We start from the raw sequence: 20,729 nt of genomic DNA, 5'->3' as shown, positions 1-20,729 counted from the left end.
AATCTTGTTGTTTATCATGGTCAGAGTCCTTTAGGTGCCTTTTGGCAAACTTCAAGTAGGCTGTCATGTGCCTTTTGCTGAGAGGTTGCTGCCATCTGGCCACTCTACCATAAAGGCCTGATTTGGTGGAGTGCTGCAGAGAGGGTTGTCCTTCTGAAAGGTTCTCCGATCTCCACAGAGGAACTCTGGAGCTCTGTCAGAGTTACCATTGGGTTCTTGGTCACCTCCGTGACTAAGGCCCTTCTCCACCAACTGCTCAGTTTGGCTGGCCGGCCAGCCAGCTCTAGGAAGAGTCTTGGTGGTTCCAAACTTCTTCCATTTAAGAATGATGGAGGCCACTGTGTGCTTGGGGACCTTCAATGCTGCAGAAATGTTTTGGTACCCTTCCCCAGATCTGTGCCTCGACACAATCCTGTCTCGGAGCTCTACGGAAATTCCTTTAACCTCGGCTTTGTTTTTCCACCGACATGCACGGTCAACTGTGGGACCTTATATAGACAGGTTTGTGCCTTTCCAAATCAATTGAATTTACAACAGGTGGACTCCTATCAAGTTGTGGAAAACATCAAGGATCAATGGAAACAGGATTCAAACAGGATTCACCAGAGCTCATTTTTTGGGTCTTATAGCAAAGGGTCTGAATACTTATGTAAATAATATGTTTAACATTTGCAAAAAATTCTAAAAACAGTTTTTGCTTTGTCATTATGGGGTTTTGTATGTAGATGAGGGGAATTTAAAAATATATATATTATAGAACAAGGCTAACTTAACAAAATGTAGAAAAAGGGGTCTGAATACTTTCCGAATGCACTGTAAGTAACCGGACTGCAGTATAAATAGGTTTTCATACTATAGCACTAGACCTGTAGGAAGCACTTAAATTGAGTCCTTATCCGTGATCGCTGGCAAATCGGCCCTAATTGCCATCAGTTTATCTAAATCACATAAGTCATCCTCCCTCCATGCCAAGGAAGCCTTCTCCTCTGCTAAGACTTACCCTCTTCTTTCTTCTATCAGGGGAACATAAGCAACCATCATTAGGGTAGTTAACGTTGGAGACTTGACTCCAGCCATATTTATGGTGAACAAATGCAATCGAATTAAGCATACATCATAAAATAGAGGTACCGCAATCACTTTTCTAATTATATGGGTGATAAGGGAGAATGATACAGTCAAGGAACTATAAAAGTGAAACACCTACATTTAGCTAAACATCTTAAAGCAGCAGTTAAAGTTTAGATCTATATTTTTAGGGTTTGGGGTATATGTTTATGTGCAGAAAGAAGTTGAGCATCGCACCCATGCACACAGGCACAAATACAATGAGCTCCAATTATTGTGTTGTTTTGGCTCTGTACTCCAGCACTTTGGATTTGAAATGACATGACTGTCAGCTTTAATTTGAGGGTATTGTCATACATACCAGATGTACCGTTTAGAAATTACAGCACTTTTTGTACATCGTCCCCCCATTTTAGGAGACTAAAAGTATTGGGAGAAATTCACTTCATGTGTATTAAAGTAGTCAAAACTTTAGTATTTGGTCCCATATTCCTAGCAAGCAATGATTACATCAAGCTTGTGACTCTACAAACTTGGATGCATTTACTGTTTGTTTTGGTTTGCGTTTCAGATGATAGAAATGATAGAAATGAATAGTAAAAAATGTAGTGAGTCATGTTGGAGTCACTTATTGTAAATAAGAATACATTTCTAAACACTTCTACATTAATGTGGATCCTACCATGACTATGGGATAGTCAGGAATTAATTGTGAATAATGATGAGTGAGAAAGCACAAATATCAAACCCCCAAGACATACTAACCTATTTATGTGTACGTGACAATTACACTTTGTCTTTTTTGAACAGCTGGTGAATGTGTAGGACATAAGGAGAATAACTGGTCCATTAAACTCTGGGTGCACTGGACAGTCTGTAGACTCAATGTGACAGAAAGTGCATTCTGTTAGACATGACTCATGCCACAGCTAGGCTAACTAGACTCAATATGAAACACAGTGACAACCATGATGTACTGCATTGCCAAACCATAGGACGGCTGTAGGGGGACATTGTGACCCATTTAAAAATGGATGATCCACTCAAACGGAACACCAACAAAGCATGACCTTTGGTACTCAATCCAACCAATGTAAAGGACTTGAGAATAACTAGCTACAGATGCAGAGGGAATAAACTAAATGGACATAATTTCCTACATTAAAATGTCTGTCCCTCACAGTAGCCTACTTCTTAGCATTGTGTCGCTAATTTCCTTCATAGCCACACAATTGGATTTTTATTTATTTTATTTTACCTTTATTTAACCAGGCAAGTCAGTTAAGAACAAATTCTTATTTTCAATAACGGCCTAGGAACAGTGGGTTAACTGCCTGTTCAGGGGCAGAATGACAGATTTGTACCTTGTCGGCTCGGGGGTTTGAACTTGCAACCTTCCGGTTACTAGTCCAACGCTCTAACCACTAGGCTAACCACTAGGCTACCCTGCCGTGGAAAATGGACACAGACAAACAGCACGCGAGAGACAGACTTACAGACATCCAGCGATTCATCCGAGCCGTCTGGGCAGTCCTTCTCCCCATCGCAGCGCCAACCCTTGGAGATGCACGTCACCTGGTCCTTACAAACAAACTGCTTCGGACTGCACGTCTTTGGGGCTGAAACAGACAAGACATTAACTGTAAAATGATGTAGCAGATAACTCTGTAGCGGCAAACACGAAATACAACGTTGAGTAGAAAGTTTGTTGCATAGGAGGTTGATAGAGAAGGCAAGGAAAGTTAAATAATTGTGTACTGCATAACCTTGAAAATATGTTCCCCAATGTTGGAAGGGGGCTCCAAGTGAAAAAGTTTGGGAACCCCTGCTTTAGTGAAAGGGGCCAAGAGTGGACACACACACACACTCCGGTCTTGTAGGTATTTGCGTCGGCTTGCCCCCAAATATCCAGGTCAGTGTTCCCAGGCCAACAGCAGTGATGCAACACATCTAGACTATCAAAGGACATCTTGTTCTGAAAGCACCCCCCTCCCTCAAGCCCCCTAACCCCACCACCCCAAAAAAATTGGAAACTGTCCTCTATCCAGAGCCAAAAGGGGGAAAGTACTCAAAGCTGTACCACCTTAAATCCTCTCCTGTGCACAGGCACATATAACACACACATGCTAATCAGCATAGTTATGTATTTTAGGAGGGCTGAGGGAGTGATGGTTTAACATGCAGTTAGCCAGGCAGGCATATGGGAGCTAGTGAAGGAAAAATGAGGAATGCTGACCTAAAAATCCAGTCAGAAAAAAAGTAAAGACTTTTTTATTATAAAAACAAAATAACTGAATACCTCCTAGGAGACCTTGAATACTTTTGTTAAATTCTAAACTAACAGCCTGGAACTTTCCAGACTTGGAATCGGTAGTTATGGAGAAACATGCAAGAGTCACCCCGAGTCGTAAAACCGCACTTCAAAGAGATATTACAATTAGTTTCTAAACTGAAATAGGGTGCATTGGTTCATGGATCAATTAATTCACTGGCCAGTCAGTAATGTTTTCCAGACATTAGGAAAGCAGCCATTTTCTCAAACTAGAATGCAGGCACAGTGGTCTGATTTCAGAAAGGTATACTACTCATTTAACCAATGTATTTAGCCTATACTGAACAAGTCAGGGGATTATTATGATTGTGACACAGCATGTCAAGGGAGGCTCTACAACCGGCCTACTTAGTTCAACAAAAAACAAGGTAGGTTAGCAGAATCGAATATCTTCCTTTTACTACACTGAACAAAAAATATCTAAAATCGTGGCCTCCAGAGTGGTGCAGCGGCCTAGGGCACTGCATCACAGTGCTACTTGGCTCATCGTGCTCTAGTGACTTCTGGTGGCGGGCGGAGCTCGGTCGTCAGTTGAACAGGGTTTCTTCCGACACATTGGTGCGGCTGGCTTCCAGGTTAAGCGGCCGGGTGTAAAGAAACGCGGTTTGGCGGGTCATGTTTTGGAGAATGCACGACTCGACCTTCACCTCCAGAGCTCGTTGAGAAGTTGCAGCAATGAGACAAGATTGAAATTGGGGAGAAAATGTCAACCAGAGCTGCCGTCAGAGAATTGAATGTTAATTTCTTTAACATAAGCCGCCTCCAACGTCGTTTTAGAGAATTTGGCAGTACGGCCACCCGGCCTCACGACCACATGTATGGCGTTGTGTAGGCGAGCGTTTTGCGGATGTCAACTTTGTGAACAGATTGCCCCATGGTGGCGGTGGGGTTATGATATGAGCAGTCATAAACTACTTACAACGAATACGATTGCATTTTGTCAATGAACATTTGAAAATGTCCTTTATTGAACTGTAACTCAGGAAAATTGTATAAATTGTAGCATGTTGTATTTATATTTTTGTTCAGTACATTTCTAAATGTCCAGTTGGCCTACAGCAGCCATACTCCCCTATAACATCAGTGATGTGTCAGTGTACAACATGAGAGGCTTTGGGCAAACGTGTGAGAGCCAGGCTGTTTGACAGACAGTGGAACAAGTTATTATTAGAGAGACAATTTGAGTATGTGAATGAGGAAATGGAATGTCATCGTCTTTGAAGTTGAAGAGGCACTCATCAGAAGAGTGACCACAGAAAAGAGGGAGGGTCTCTGGCTGGGTGGCTAAAAGGTACGTGGGGATATATGGGGTGTGGTAACGAGTCTCTCCCGTTGGTTACATCTCCACAAGACTGTCTGCCGGTGAAGTATCAGCACCTCCCCTCCTCTCGAACAGTGCTCTTTAGTTTTTTTCTTAAAACAGAAAAGTCTTGTTACTTGGAGAAATGCAAAAAAAAAAAAAAAAAAGGCCCCCTAGATTCCAGAACATTCTTTCCATCTAAGGTGCCGCCAAATAGTCTTTGAGATGACCACTGACTGAAACATTCAGTTTGTTTGTTTGTTTTTCATCAAATAAAAAAAAATGGGGCCATGTTGGGTTATTTTAGGGCATTCCACTGGCGGGCTGCTGGGGTGAAGGGGGTCTTTATATGGCTCTCTGGCACCGGCGTGTACACACACACAGAAGTCTGACTCCGAAATGCAGATCTTCTCTGCTCATCCTCGTCTTCCTGACAGTGCTACCTGCACCTCAGCACGACTAACTACATACATTCTCTTGCCAAGAAGTCATGAGTTATCCCTGAATTATTGATATAATGCAACCATGCTTGTGAAAAATGAGCTCTTATTTTGTTGTATTGTTTGTTTATGAGGAGGCTACGGTAGATGCCACAGAGACAGGACAAGCCAGGCAGCTGAAACCTGAACGCTGCTTGCTGTGTGTGACGGGGCCTACAGAGAGCAGCCGCCATGTTTGCAACAGCCATGTGTGTAATGGATCTCAGAGACAGTAATGGCTGTGGGATTAAACTAGTGTTCTGTTAACATAGCAGCAGCCGCTTCAGACACGACTCAACGAGCAGCTGACAGGAAGCTACCGGGGAGAGCAGGAAGTGGGTCAGGTAAAGCTACTGTAGCAGATTTTAACTGTACTATTAATGGGACTGTTGTGACCAGAAGGGATGTTCTAGTGGGAGGAAGAGGCAATAAGTAAAGAGAATGGTGACAACAATGACAGAGTGATAAAATCAAGATTATTTTTCCTGGGCATTTCCTTTATCATATTAGAACTGATAAGGAAAATCTGTATTTTCCAGTCTGGGTGGCAATGCTGGCTAGAAACCTGCATTATTAAATAAATTATGCTATGGGCAAACTGGTGGATAGCAGCCGAGTGGCTAAAAGGTGAAGGGGGGGACACAAAGTGGAGAGAAATGACTGAACAGAACAGGGGAGAGGAGAATGAGAATGATAATGATGATGAGTAGAGCACCAGGGCGAGCCATCAAAGTTATACTGCTGACCAGTAGGAGGAGGAGATAAAGGACTGAGGCTCAGGCCCCATCCCAGATCAGGCCAGCTCGGGACAGGGGAAAAGCAGAGGGAGCTGAGGCAGGAAGAGGTAGTTGAGATGGGTCGGGACAGGGGAATGTCACACCTGCTATCAATGAGCTGCCCGCCTCTCCATGTTGTTTACCCAACTGGATGTGTGTGAAAACACTCCTTGTCACAACCATTTGGGCTAAATAACAACTCCCACTCAACCACCCCACCATCCCCCAGGAAGGGCTTAAGGCAAATACAACATTTTCTTGCCTAGCAACAGGACCTCCAACTGCAGACAAACACATATATAATAAATAAAACTGGAGCTGCGCCAGGGAACCCAGCAATTCAAGCAAAGATCAAGAAGGGTACAGCACTATACTAGACAGGACAGAAGTGTGCTGTACCACTCCACTTACACAGCCTATGAAATACTGGATGTCTGAAAGTAGGCTACAATCAACTACATTGAGAAGTTTACTGGTGAAAGAACTAGAAAAATGTAAATAACTTCACAGTAACAAACTCAGCAGAAAAAGAAACGTCCTCACTGTCAACTGCGTTTATTGTCAGCAAACTTAACGTGTGTAAATATTTGTATGAACATAAGATTCAGACATAAACTGAACCAGTTCCACAGGCATGTGACTAACAGAAATGGAAAAATGTGTCCTGTCCCTAAACAAAGGGGGGTCAAAATCAAAAGTAACAGTCAGTATCTGGTGTGGCCACCAGCTGCATTAAGTACTGCAGTGCATCTCCTCCTCATGGACTGCACCAGATCGTGCCAGTTCTTGCTGTGAGATGTTACCCCACACTTCCACCAAGGCACCTGCAAGTTCCTGGACTTTCTTTGGGGAATGACTTTAGCCCTCACCCTCCAATCCAACAGGTCCCAGACGTGCTCAATGGGATTGAGATCCGGGCTCTTCGCTGGCCATGGCAGAACACCGACATGCTTGTCTTGCAGAAAATCACGCACAGAACGAGCAGTACGGCTGGTGGCAGTGTCATGTCAGGATGAGCCTGCAGGAAGGGTACCACATGAGGGCGGAGGATGTCTTCCCTGTAACACACAGCATTGAGATTGCCTGCAATGAAAACAAGCTCAGTCCTGTCTGACCAGCGACGGTGGGTTTGTGACAATGGGCAATGTTGTTGCCGGTGATGTCTGGTGAGAACCTGCCTTACAAGCCTCAGTCCAGCCTCGCACAGCCCATTGAGGACAGTCTGAGCACTGATGGAGGGATTGTGCGTTCCTTGTGTAACTCGGGCAGTTGTTGCCATCCTGTACCGGTCCTGCAGGTGTGAGGTTCAGATGTAACAACTCCTGCACAGGATCGGTACACGTGGTGTGCCACTGCGAGGACAATCAGCTGTCCATCCTGTCTCACTGTAGCGCTGTCTTAGGCGTCTCGCAGTATGGACATTGCAATTTATTGCCCTGGCCACATCTGCAGTCCTCATGCCTCCTTGCAGCATGCCTAAGGCAAGTTCACGCAGATGAGCAGGGACCCTGGGCATCTTTCTTTTGGTGTTTTTCCAGTCAGTAGAAAGGACTCTTTAGTGTCCTAAGTTTTCATAACGGTGACCTTAATTGCCTACCGTCTGTAAGCTGTTAGTGTCTTAACGACCGTTCCACATGTGCATGTTCATTAATTGTTTATGGGAAACAGTGTTTAAACCCTTTACGATGAAGATCTGTAAAGTTTGGGATTTTTACTAATTATCTTTGAAAGACAGGGTCCTGAAAAAGGGGAGTTTCTTTTTTTGCCGAGTTTATGTATGGAGGCCTAATAATAGTTATGGAAATGTTGCAGCTGTCAGAATCAATTGGAAACTAAATCTTGAATAGTTTAATTTAATAACAATAGGCCCTCTGATGAAAACGAAGTGAAAAACATTGCAGCACATATTCTGCTGTTCTATCGCGCATGTAACAATGTCCGAGGGGGAAGAAAATAAATAAATAATAAGCTTTAAGACAAGAGAAACATTTAGTAAAACATCACAATTTATGAATACAGAATTCCCTCGTCTCATGTTTACTCTATCCATCTAGTCAAGGTTGTACTTCAGTCAGTAGTGACACTAAAATAACTGGTAAAAATCTGTACAAATAAGTAAAAGTACCCTAAAGTACTACTTAAGTATTTGTTTTTACTGTACATATGACAACTTTTACTTCACCCCTAATGAAAATAAATGTACTTTTTACTCCTTACATTTTACTTCTCACCCAAAAGTACTCGTTACATTTTTAATGCTTAGCAGGATAGGAAAACTGTCTAATTCAAGAGAACATCACTGGTCATCCCTACTGCCTCTGATCTGACAGACTCAAATGCAACACAAATGCTTAGTTTGTAAATTATGCCTGACTGTTGAAGTGTGCCCCTGGCTATCCGTAAATAAGAGAATTGTGCCGTCTGGGTTGCTTAATAAGGAATTGAAATGAAATGAAATGAAATGATTTACATTTTTACTTTTGATACTTAAGTATATTTTAGCGATTACATTAAGTATATTTAAAACCAAATACTTTAACTCAAGTAATATTTTACTGGGCGACTCACTTTTACTTAAGTCATTTCCTTTTAAAAAGGCATCTTTACATTTCACTCAATTATGACAATTCTGTACTTTTCCCACCACTAATAGATATGAAAGGCAGACGACCAGGTAAGACAGACATAATATAGCCCAGTCACCAGACAGACATGGTTACTATACCCCAGGCAGTAACAGAGCCCCACAACCACCACCCTTATTGACAACGTCACTGTGGGGTAGACACCTGCAGCCAGTCAGCTATACTCACTCTCATAGACTACAGTAAGTCTCAACTCGTTAACCCTGGCCTATTATCACAGGAGACTTTCTTCCCATGACCGTGCAGGTTGGACTGCTGTTGTCCCGTTTGTGTACTCTATGTAAGCGAGTGTGTGTGTGTGTGTGTGTGTGCACACTCGCACAGGCTTGTACATGACTGCAGCTGGATTCCATTAGAGTACATACACAATACTGTTTGGATAAACTTCCTGAGAGAAGACAGGCTGTATTATGGTCCAGACCTCCTAAGAGCTTAAGGGGAGATTCTCTCTCAGTTATGGCCCATTGTTATTGGGATTGGCTCTAAAGTATAGGTCTATGTACAGTGTGTATTGAGAATAAAGAATCTGGCATGGATATAAGACACCAGGTATGTGACAGGAGGCTGAGAAGAAAGCCAGAGTGGCCATTAAATGGTTTCAATGACTTGACGGGAATAGGGTCCAGTAAGTAAAAATTGCATGTACTACCTTTTTATTTTCACAGAGTAAAACACAATCCTAGACAGAGTAATTATAAGTCCTATCCTAAATATGTCTTGGTGTTATTTAACAAGTGATAAAACGGCATTACCTTTTGCAAATATTTAAAGGAGACAAAGAGGGAGGGGGGGGGGGGGACATAAATAAACTTGAGTTGTTTGTAATCCTTCTTCCCATCATGAACTCCTCTTGGCTAGTCTCACAGTTCCGGCCTCCTCCTCAAACACACAAATCTAAAACAGTTTCATATTCACACGAGAGAGGAAGAGCTTAGCGCTCAGATACATCCTGCCAAATGGACTTGATGGTCATTCAAAACTGAACAGACAATAAGAGACCAAGAATGAAAACAGCTTCAGAAGGATAAGATTTCCCAAATCAACTGGACTACCCTTGACCTGGAAACACAGAGCTAAAAGACCCTGACATGATGGTTTCTCTCAACTATTTGCAGAATGTACTTGGAAGTCCATTAAAACAAATAGAGGAAAAACAATGTGTTTGCCCCTATGGAGAGCAGGATTCTCTGGAGACAGCCCCATTGAATTCCAAACCTTGGGGATTTCACCGGCTGCAAGCCCAAGTGTGACCAATAATGGGAAAGCAAACAGCCGCAACGAAAGGCCGAGTCAGGCAGAGGGAGCGAGGTCAGGGAGTGAAGAGAAAAGGGGGGAGGGGGTGTTGAGGGGGATGTGTCCCCTTGGAAGCTCTGTCATGCCTTTGGAAGTCCTCTCTCCTGACCTCTGGCCTGACCTGATGATGTTACACTGTGGATCTAACTGCCAAAACAAGAACAGTGTTAACTCCATGTGGCTACAGTGGCCTCCTTCCAGCCTCCCTCCTCTCCATCCAGCAGACTCAATGTTTAGTCATGGAAGAGCATGAAGAGGAAAAAGGTTCCCAATTTGTCAAGTTGCAAAATAAGCCCTGGGGCACCAGCTGTGCATCTTAAAATATGGAGCTCTGAGTTTTGAAGGCCTGGAAAAATGCAAAACGTGCCCGTCCTCAAGAGAACAGACAGAAGGGAAACAGAAATTTCAGACAGACTCGGGGCTGTGGTAAAATGTTCATGAAATGCAGGCAGTTTCTGATTGATCTTTTAAAAGGATGGGGTGACTTTCTTGAAAGCAGGACATTTTGGCTCTTTTAATGAGCGGAGCCTGCTTGATATCCGTGAATAAAGGCCTTCATTAACATCACATCAAAGAGGATAGGGCACTGGTGTGTGTGTGCGCGCGCGCAGGAATATTTGGTTTCCGTCTTTTTATAGTATGGTGTGTGTATGTATACGTGTGTCCATAAGTGTACACAGTATAGTGGGCTTCAAAATACACTTTCCAGTGACACTGACTCACCCAATGATGAAGCATAGGTCACTCACCGGTGATGGCTGATCATTCATGCCAATATCTCAAGATAAGCTACTTTGAAAAACAGTGCCGTTTGCTCAGAATCACTCAAAAAGTTGAGCATTTCTTTAAGATTTACCGACAGATTAGTCTTCTCTTTTCATCAGTAGGCATTTGCTTTCCAAAACGGTAGGTCTACATTATTCCCACAATTGTATTTTGACATTTGTGAATGGCAAACTGACAGCTGCAACCAACCATAAAAATAGAATCCATAGATGGCGGTTCCCATTAGGGGTGGCAGGTAGCCTTAGTGGTTAGAGCGTTGGGACAGTAACTGAAATGTTGCTGGATCGAATCCCTGGAGATGACAAGGTAAAAATCTGTTGTTCTGCACCTGAACAAGAAAGTTAACCTACTGTTCCCCAGTAGACAGTAATTGTAAATAATAATTTGTTCTTAACTGACTTGCCTAGTTAAAATAAATAATAATTCCACTGGCAGCCATTGCTAGTGTACACATGAATTTAACAGAATTTAACAGTCAAAGTGCCAAGGTTAGAGGTTCCAAAATCCTGCGATGGATTATATCTCTGGCCACAACGCAACAAGCTGTTCTATATTTGGTGCATATGCTGCCCAAATTGAAATTGTAGCCTTCCTGACCGTAAACTTCTTTAGAAGCGATTGACCTGTAGCTAAATTATGCTCTCTGGTGTAGGGTTTTGAATTATTTTATTTATGCATGTTCAGAGAGGAGTAATATCACTTGAGGATTTTTTATATAGCCTAATTTTGGCAACAACAAAAAAATACAATAGGGGGTGCTGCCCCAGCATGCCTACTTCCCGCAGCTATGGACCCAGTACCTCTAAAACAGAAGTTTTTTTTTTTTTAAATAGTTTTTTTTTACCCCGTTTTCTCCCCAATTTCATGGTATCCAATTGTTTAGTAGCTACTATCTTTTATCATCGCTACAACTCCCGTACGGGCTCGGGAGAGACGAAGGTTGAAAGTCATGCGTCCTCCGATACACAACCCAAACAAGCCGCACTGCTTCTTAACACAGCGCGCATCCAACCCGGAATCCAGCCGCACCAATGTGTCAGAGGAAACACCGTGCACGCTAACCAAGGTTGCCAGGTGCATTGTGCCCAGCCCGCCACAGGAGTCGCTGGTGCGCGATGAGACAAGGATATCCCTACCGGCCAAGCCCTCCCTAACCCGGACGACGTTAGGCCAATTGTGCGTCGCCCCACGGACCTCCCGGTCGCAGCCGGTTACGACGGAGCCTGGGTGTGAACCCAGAGTATCTGGTGGCACAGTTGGCACTGCAGTACAGCGCCCTTAACCACTGCGCCACCTGGGAGGCCCAAAACAGAAGTCATTTTTGTTCAGTGTTATGCATTTTCAGTATCCCTACCCTAGACTGTTCAGTATTCCCTAAAAGACCCCTTTATAATTTAATGGCATCCATTTAAGAATTATCATCTGGAACTCATAATTGGATAAGATAAGAATGTGCAATGTGACAAACTTAATTGGTGATGGATTATAAGCCTTCTAAAAAAAACAATTTAAACATGGGCTGGGGCACAACCTGAAAAACGGTTTGTGTGGAGGTGCGGACTAACGGCGATTAAACTATAAAAAGAACGTCTCACACGCCATGTATAAACTCCCAGCAATTGAATGGGCATTTACCAACGTTTTGGCATCACTGTGCCTTCCTCAGGGTGTGGTTATAAGGATTATAAGCCATCAATACCGGGGGACATCTGGGTTTATGTGTCATTTCTCTTCATGAAGACTTTGCCCCATCCTTCTTCAGTTACTATATGGAAGACAAAGGTTCTGAGCCACCAACAAACCAGACGTTTAAAAATCGGACCCAAAATGCTTTTATTCCCGAAGGGAAGCCTCCTCTTAGTCTGGAATTGTCAATTGAGGACTGTTAAAAATGGGGGCCCTCTGAAAGAAAAGGCCTACATGAAATAATTCCCCCATCATTCTATGCTTTGTAAGCAGTGTCTGTGCAACAAGAGTTCAATAATCTCTACAAACCTTAGGAAAGGAGTTTCTCATTGGCGAGTGAAAGATAAAGTTTCTATAAAATAATTGTTTGAAAATCAATTTAAAAAAGATTCCATCCAAAGCTCTTCCAAGAGTAGCCAAGACACATTTTATTTGGCTTAAGTTGCTGGCTCTCTGACATGCAACGCTATGAGATATTGTGTCTTCTACATTTGTATCCAGTCATAGCTGACAGACATTGAATATCTCAGGTCTTTGTCTCCTTACTCCCTGTTCACTCTCCTGAAACTATGACGGTCAGGTTATCAATAAAACATCACAAAAGGTGCAGAGTTGCAAAGAAAAAGCCATCTGAGACTGGCCTATAAAAATAAAAAGATGGGCAAAAGAACAGACACTGGACAGAGGAACTCTGCCTAGAAGGCCAGCATCCCGGAGTCGCCTCTTCACTGTTGACATTGAGACTGGTGTTTTGCGGGTACTATTTAACGAAGCTGCCAGTTGAGGACTTGTGAGGCGTCTGTTTCTCAAACTAGACATTCTAATGTGCTTGTCCTCTTGCTCAGTTGTGCACCAGGGCATCTCACTTTCTATTCTGGTTAGAACCAGTTTGCGCTATTCTGTGAAGGGAGTAGTACACAGCCTTGTACGAGATCTTCAGTTTCTTGCCAATTTCCCGCATGGAATAGCCTTCATTTCTCAGAACAAGAATAGACTGACGAATTTCAGAAGAAAAGTTTTGTTTCTGGCCTTTTTGGGCCTGTAATCGAACCCACAAATGCTGATTCTCCAGATACTCAACTAGCCTAAAGGACAGTTGTATTGCTTCCTTAAATCAGAACAAGAGTTTTCAGCTGTGCCAACATAATTACAAAAGGGTTTTCTAATGATCAATTAGCCTTAAAAAAAAATACACTTGGATTAGCTAACACAATGTGCCATTGGAACATAGGAGTGATGGTTGCTGATAATGGACCACTGTATGCCTATGTAGATATTCAATTTTTATTTTTTTTGCCGTTTCCAGCTACAATAGTAATTTACAACATTAACAATGTATGTATGATCAATTTGATGCTATTTTAAAATGGACAAAGTGATTTTCTTTCAAAAACAAGGACATATCTAAGTGACCCTAAACTTTTGAACAGTAGTATATATCTGAAAATGTAGTTTGCTAGACTATTTGCATACTTGCAATCAAAATTGGCAGAATTCTCTCCATCTCCTTCATACTGTGCTTCCACCGGGCATTCCACTGATTTCAAAACTCTGTCCTAGGGAAATGGAGCATTAGCAACACTGAGTTCTTTGTGATATCTTTCAAAAAACCTGAGTTAGAAAAGGATTACCTACACATACAGAGTAGCTCATGTTAGACAGAAGCGTGCTACATCGCAGACCAATCCAAACTCATCTCTCGGCTAGCAGGAAAGTTACTTTTTTTCTGTGGCTAAACCAACTTGGCTCGTAATTGAACAATTTTATTCATATTTAAATATGAAATACAAGTTTGAGGCACGAAAAGTCACATCCCAGAAGGCATTTCTGCCAAAAGTGGTGCAGTGCTCTATGGAACTGCAGTGCTAGCTGTGCCACTAGAGAATCTGGGTTCGCAGCGAGCCGCGACCGGGAGACCCACTGGGCAGCACACAATTGGCCCAGCGTCGTCCGGGTTAGGGAAGGGTTTGGCCAGCAGGGATGTCCTTGTCCCATCGCGCACTAGTGACTCCTGTGGTGGGCTGGGCGCAGTGCACGCTGACAGCCACCCGGTTCTTCCATCCGACGCATTGGTGCGGCTGGCTTCCGGGTTAAGTGGGCATTGTGTCATGAAGCAGTACGGCTTGTTTGGGGTTGTGTTTCGGAGGACGCACGGCTCTCGACCTTCGCCTCTCCCGAGACCGTACGGGAGTTACAGCAATGAGACAGTTGGATACCATGAAATTGGAGAGCAAAAATAAATAAAAAATGTTTTAATTAAAAAAATAGATATTGTCCTGGTAAAGCTGTCTGACTACTGTCGGCAAAGCTGGCAAGCAAATAAAACAATATTCAGACATGGCCAAATAGCTAAGCTAGATGTTAGCCAAATTAACGTGATCCGTCATTAGCTAGCCTGCCCATTTGACGTGGTCCATCAATCAATGTCTGTTTAAGTTGCTTTCCAGCAGCAATCGTGCTTAAACAATATTAAAATCAATGTTGAAAGGTGTATAATATTAGCTAGCTAAGGTATGTTGGTTGGGGGGGAGAATGCTTGACATGCAGAGTCCACAATGGATGGAAAATGTACCTAAACCACACCAACACTACATGGCCAAAAGTATGTAGACCCTACAAATTAGTGGATTGGGCTATCTCAGTCACCCCCATTGCTGACCGGTGTATAAAATCAAGCTCAGCCATGCAATCTCCATAGACAAACATTGGCAATAGAATGGCCGTCCTGAAGTGCTCAGTGACTTTCAACGTGGCACTGTCATAGGATGCCACCTTTCCAACAAGGCAGTTCGTCAATTTCTTCCCCTGCTAGAGCTGCCCCAGTCAACTGTAAGTGCTGTTTTTCTGAAGTGAAAACATATAGGAGCAACAACGGCTCAGCCGCGAAGTGGTAGGCCGCACAAGCTCACAGAACGGGACCGCTGAAGCGTGTAAAAATAGTTATCGGTTGCAACACTCACTACCGAATTCCAAACTGCCTTCGGAAACAACTTCAGCACTAGAACAATTCGTCAGGAGCTACATGAAATTGGTGTCCATGGCCGAGCAGCCGCACACAAGCCTAAGATCACCATACACAGTGCCACACGTCGGCCGTAGTGGTGTAAAACTTGCCGCCATTGGACTCTGGAGCAGTGGAAACGTGTTCTCTGGAGTGATGAATCACGCTTTCTCCATTTGGCAGTCAGACGGACAAATCTGGGTTTGGCGGATGCCAGAAGAATGCTACCTGCCCCAATGCATAGTACCAACTGTAAAGTTTGGTGGTCTGGGGCTGTTTTTCCATGGTTCTGGCTAGGCCCCTTAGTTCCAGTGAAGGGAAATTGTAACGCTACAGCATGCAATGACTTTCTATACGATTCTGTACTTCAAACTTTGTGAAAACAGTTTGGGGAAGGCCCTTCCCTGTTTCAGCAGGACAATGCCCCCATGCACAAAGCGATGTTCATATAGAAATTGTCAAGATCCGTGTGGAATAACTTCACTGGCCTGCACAGAGCCCTGACCTCAACCCCATCAAACACCGTTGGGCTGAATTGGAATGCTGACTGTGAGCCAGGCCTAAAATGGGCCAACATCAGTGCCGACCTCACTAATGCTTGTGGCTGAAGGGAAGCAAGTCCCCGCAGCAAATGTTCCAACATCTAGTGGAAAGCCTTCCCAGAAAAGTAGAGGCTGTTATAGCAGCAAAGAGAGGGACCAACTCCATATTAATACCCATGATTTTGGAATGAGATGTTCGACGAGCAAGTGTCCACATACTTGTCAGGTAAAGTACAGTTTTGCATCACTCAAATATCCAATTAAATGGTGGCTAATATTGAGCAATAGAGGTGTACTCCACCTGTGTTTTGTGCTGTAATGCATGGGAGCGGGCTGTGAGCTTGCCTCCCAGGTGGGAATGGAATGTTAGGAAGATACAGTTGTATCATTGGGTACAACCTGACAATACTTCTTTCACAATCTCTAAGGCTGCAATTGACCTTGACACAAATTAAAATGTCATGCTGTTTTGTTCACTGTTTGTAATACAGCCCAAGTGCTGTCTCCTATGTCACTGATGTACTATAGTGTACTGCCCTGGCCAATGGACTGTTAGAGTCCTGTCAACATCTCAAAGGGTGAAGAAAAGAAAAAGGCCAGATTCATGGAAATTCTCAGGGCATTTGTTCACTGCAGAGGTGTTGAATGGGGGAAGTGATTGACATCACAAGCTTGTTGACATCTCTAGAGACAAAAGGTGTTTCCAAAGGGAAGGAGGGGAGATGAAAAAGGTACAGCGGAGTTCCAAGAAAAGACAACAGTGTGGATCACCCCCCCCCCCCCCCAAACCTCTGGATAGAGAAAGGTCATTCATCTGGGAAGTATATTGAGTGGTGGGGATGTGTGTGGGGGGGGGGGGCATGGATGAAAGGGTGAATGGTCTTGTTGCGTAACATCAAGAGACTTTAACGTCAACTGCACTGGGTGAAAGGAGAGAGTTCAGCACCCACTCCCTAGTCCTGTCTCTCTGCTCCAATGCCCTCACAAAGCACATGCTTTTGTCCACGGTGACCCTCAGCTTACATGGTGCTCCATTTATACAGCTGGCTGCTATTTACCTCAACCAGCCAGGTTAGGCATTGTAGCTCAGGGCTTATACTGTAGTATGCCACTGCCACCCGCTGTGGTGGACTGGAGTGAAGCGGGCCTGGGGCTCAGGATATGTGGGACATTCACTTTATTGAATTCAATTGCATACACATGGCACCACTTACAGGGCTGGGCAATCTGAACAAGACAATATCGTCCCATAATGGATACAACAATCACAATAATGGTATAAAGCATATGAGCGCGCCTAGGGGCTGATTCAGACATAGAAAATGTGTGCCTTTCCTACACACTTCTCAGTAGTTGATATTAAGACTTACCTTATGCAGGTGTGTAAGGGGCTTTGCAGGCGTGCTTCCCTTGTGCAGGCTGAAAACATTTACTTCAACTGCTAAAAACCCTCCCACTTACTGGCCAACAGATTCGCGTAGAGTTTTCATTCACTAGGGTTTATAATACATTGCTCTTAAAAAAGGTAAGTAGCATAAACATAACCACATGTAACATGGATTTGCATTAGTACATGCATAAAAAAGTCCCAACAAAGTTACAGCTCACTTTTCTATTTTTGAATTATTACATAAAACCGATCAGAATGTTTTTCTGGGGTGTGATGTAATAAGGAGGACCCGGCAAGCCATCCAATAATGTAAACTCCAACAGAAATCAATTACATTTAAATAACTTGCACTCATTTCAATTGCATTTTCAGACCATTTACAAGCAAATATTTTATGAATGTATTGTTACAAAATCAACTTCCAAGGTTGCTAGCCAACTAGCCTGCTGACATTGTTAGTAGTGCCTGAGTCAGCCAGTTGCTATCAACACCTAGCTTATAGCTACATTAAAGTAACCCAAAGCGTTAATACATAATGCGATCTAACCAATTATCAAATAATGTTAGCTATATGCAGTTCTTAGCCAGCAAGCCAGCCAGCTAACGTTAGCTATTTAGCCAAATAGCTATTAGCCTAGCTAACCACCACTTATGGTCGGCAAGCTAGAACCCAACTACTGGAAATCAGCTAGAGAACAACACAACCAAAAGAGAGAGCAGCCTTGATGGCTGGGGTCCATCCAATGGTAACACTTTTTTTTAAAGAAGAGGGCAAGCTGAGTTAGCTTCCAAAGCGAGGGGGAGGTGGGCGCTTTGTCAGGCCAGGGGAAAGTCAAGGAAATCCAAAATAGATATAGAAAGAAAAAAAAGGGTACAAAACACGCATAGCCTACTTCAGAGAACATTCCCGAAAAGTTGACAAAACAAAAAGGAGAACAGATGAGGTACTACACAAGAGCAGGCAGGTATATTTCTCTTTCGTTTTGAGCCCACGGCAAGAAGTCACCAGAGCCTGCCGTGCTAACGGGTTCCCACTAGATAACAGCCACAAAGTTGGTGATGAGCTGCATGGCCGTACGTTCCCCATCTGCTCACCTCACACGTAACTAGATCGTGAGTGACTACAACTAAGTTACTTTGTCTTTGACCACACTGTTACATTGGTGAGTAAAAACTCATGCATCCTACCCTTTAAAACATGGTGTACCTTTTTCATTTGTATTTTGACGACAGACTCGCTAGAATACATAGAGAACAGGTTCAGAATATAGGGATCAATTAAGATATCCATTTAAAATATACACATTCGTCTCCGTTTCAGCACCCAACTGGTAGACTTAAATACTCTGATCTTGTACATTATTTTGTCAAATTTTGGGGTTAAGAAAGTATGATTGAATCATTAAAAAAAAAAAGATTTGGAGAGCCTTTACACATGAAATATAAAAGTTGTCATATTCAAGTCCAATCCATGAAATATTGGAAGGCGGAAAAGTGTACAATAGGGGTTGAACAATAGTCCTTTAAATCTACCCCATATCATGGAACTCTGACAACAGTCAGTAGCCGTGAACCGTGCACCAGACTCCAAGTTTAACCTGCTACGTGTACTTCGAGTTATATCATTATCCAAATATGCTACATGTCCAAAATTATTGCACACCGTTAGACTAATATATGAACCATTAATGCTAGCGACACCCAGGAACACCTGCACGGACATGACAGAGGAAAGAAAGGTCAACGGAATGGAATAATGCAAAATGTAAGCTACAAATTGAAGGAAACTAAACACTAAAGTGACAGTTGTAAATGTATGTGGGTATTTCTGACGGTGGCTCCCGATAGTGGCTAATATTTTACATGATACAAATGGTCAAATAAAAAGCCCAGGTATATATATATATATTTTTTTTTTACATTCTAAAGCGCATTTATCAACTCGGCAGGTTCAGCCCTACAGAAGAATATAGCTTGGGTCTCCAAATTTCTTCCACGTAAATTACGAGGTCATTACAATTAATAATAGCTCAGCCATTTATAGCATACTCAACTGTGGAAAAGGGCACACAATACATGTCATGTTTTTATTTAACCAGGTAGGCCAGTTGAGATCATTTACAACTGCGTCCTGGCCAAGATAAAGATATGCAACTGATTTTCAGTTTGCTTCCATATGACTGGTTTCACATGTCTCCAGGGATCATAAGGAAAAAAATCAAAACTGTATTTACAATCCCCTTCTCCAAACGAATTACTAATTTACAAAGCTCTTATCATCAATAGCTCTTGTACATTTTTAATGCTGCTGGTCAAATATCCGGTGCAACATTTTCCGAACAGAAACCCTGGCATGTGAGTTCACCTTCCAACAGGACAACGACCCTAAGAGAAGCCAAGATAACGCAGGAGTGGCTTCAGGACAAGTCTCTGAATGTCATTGAGTGGCCCAGCCAGAGCCCGGACTTGAACCCGATCAAACATCTCTGGAGACTTGAAAAATAGCTGTGCAGCAACACTCCACCTGACAGAGCGTGAGAGGATCTGCAGAGAAGAATGGAAGAAACTGCCCAAATACAGGTGTGCCAAGCTGGTAGTGTCATACCCAAGAAGACTTGAGGCTGTAATCCCTGCCAAAGGTGCTTCAACAAAGTACTGAGTAAAGGGTTTGAATACTTGTGTAAAAAAGTGATACTTCCATTTTTATATAAATTTGCAAACATTTCTAAAAACCTGTTTTTGCCTTTGCCATTATGGGATATTATGTGTAGATTGATGAGGCAAAACTATTTAAATCCTTTTTGGAATAAGGTTGTAGTTCTCCCGATTGCTCCTTCGACCTCATGACTTGGTTTTTGCACCTTATATAGGACAGGTATGTGCGCCTTTCCAAATCATGTGCAATCAATTGAATTTACCACAAGTGGACTCCAATCAAGTTGTAGAAACATCAAGGATGATCAATGGAAACAGGATGTACCCGAGCTCAATTTTGAGTCTCATAATGGTTTGTTAGATTCAATATAGGCTTTGTGGAATTGAATGAACAGATGTTTCATCACGAAACCGTAGTGCAACGTAGTGTAGTTGAATTTATTCCGCCAATGTGTGACGGTTGTCTTTTTGCTGTCAAGGCCTTATTGTATATCACGGTGGCATATGAACGAATGAGTTATAGAGCAAACAGGTTGTAATATGACTCTTTTTTGTTACTGGCTTCACTTCCTCAGTGATATTACCCAAGCATCACTACACCTTCATTTCTTAGATCTCCACCCCAAACAAATAGCATGTGCTATTCTCATGCTGAAGTTCAAGGTCAGAATACGCACAGAGTTATGTTCCATTTAGGCGCACTTAACTATGGTCTGAATTCCCCCCCATTGAATAAGTTGAGGGCAACTGGCCTCTGGAGAATTCCAACAGTATAC

The 20,729-nt window shown here is 42.9% G+C and overlaps 1 protein-coding gene across 4 annotated transcripts in view; it reads right to left on the bottom strand.

Annotated features, from left to right (window-relative positions):
* Positions 1 to 20,729, bottom strand: part of LOC115143100 (low-density lipoprotein receptor-related protein 1-like) — a 181,163-nt gene that overhangs the window by 143,166 nt on the left and 17,268 nt on the right. For all 4 annotated transcript variants that reach the window (XM_029683178.2, XM_029683180.2, XM_029683179.2 and 1 more), the window contains exon 2: positions 2,565 to 2,687. In XM_029683178.2, coding sequence (XP_029539038.1) covers positions 2,565 to 2,687 — 123 coding nt within the window. The remainder of the gene's footprint in view (positions 1 to 2,564; positions 2,688 to 20,729) is intronic.

Source organism: Oncorhynchus nerka, linkage group LG15 (genome assembly GCF_034236695.1).
Source record: "Oncorhynchus nerka isolate Pitt River linkage group LG15, Oner_Uvic_2.0, whole genome shotgun sequence".
Lineage (NCBI taxonomy): Eukaryota > Metazoa > Chordata > Actinopteri > Salmoniformes > Salmonidae > Oncorhynchus > Oncorhynchus nerka.
The sequence above is the reverse complement of the archived record's forward strand: the minus strand, read 5'-3'. Positions and strand labels throughout refer to the sequence as shown.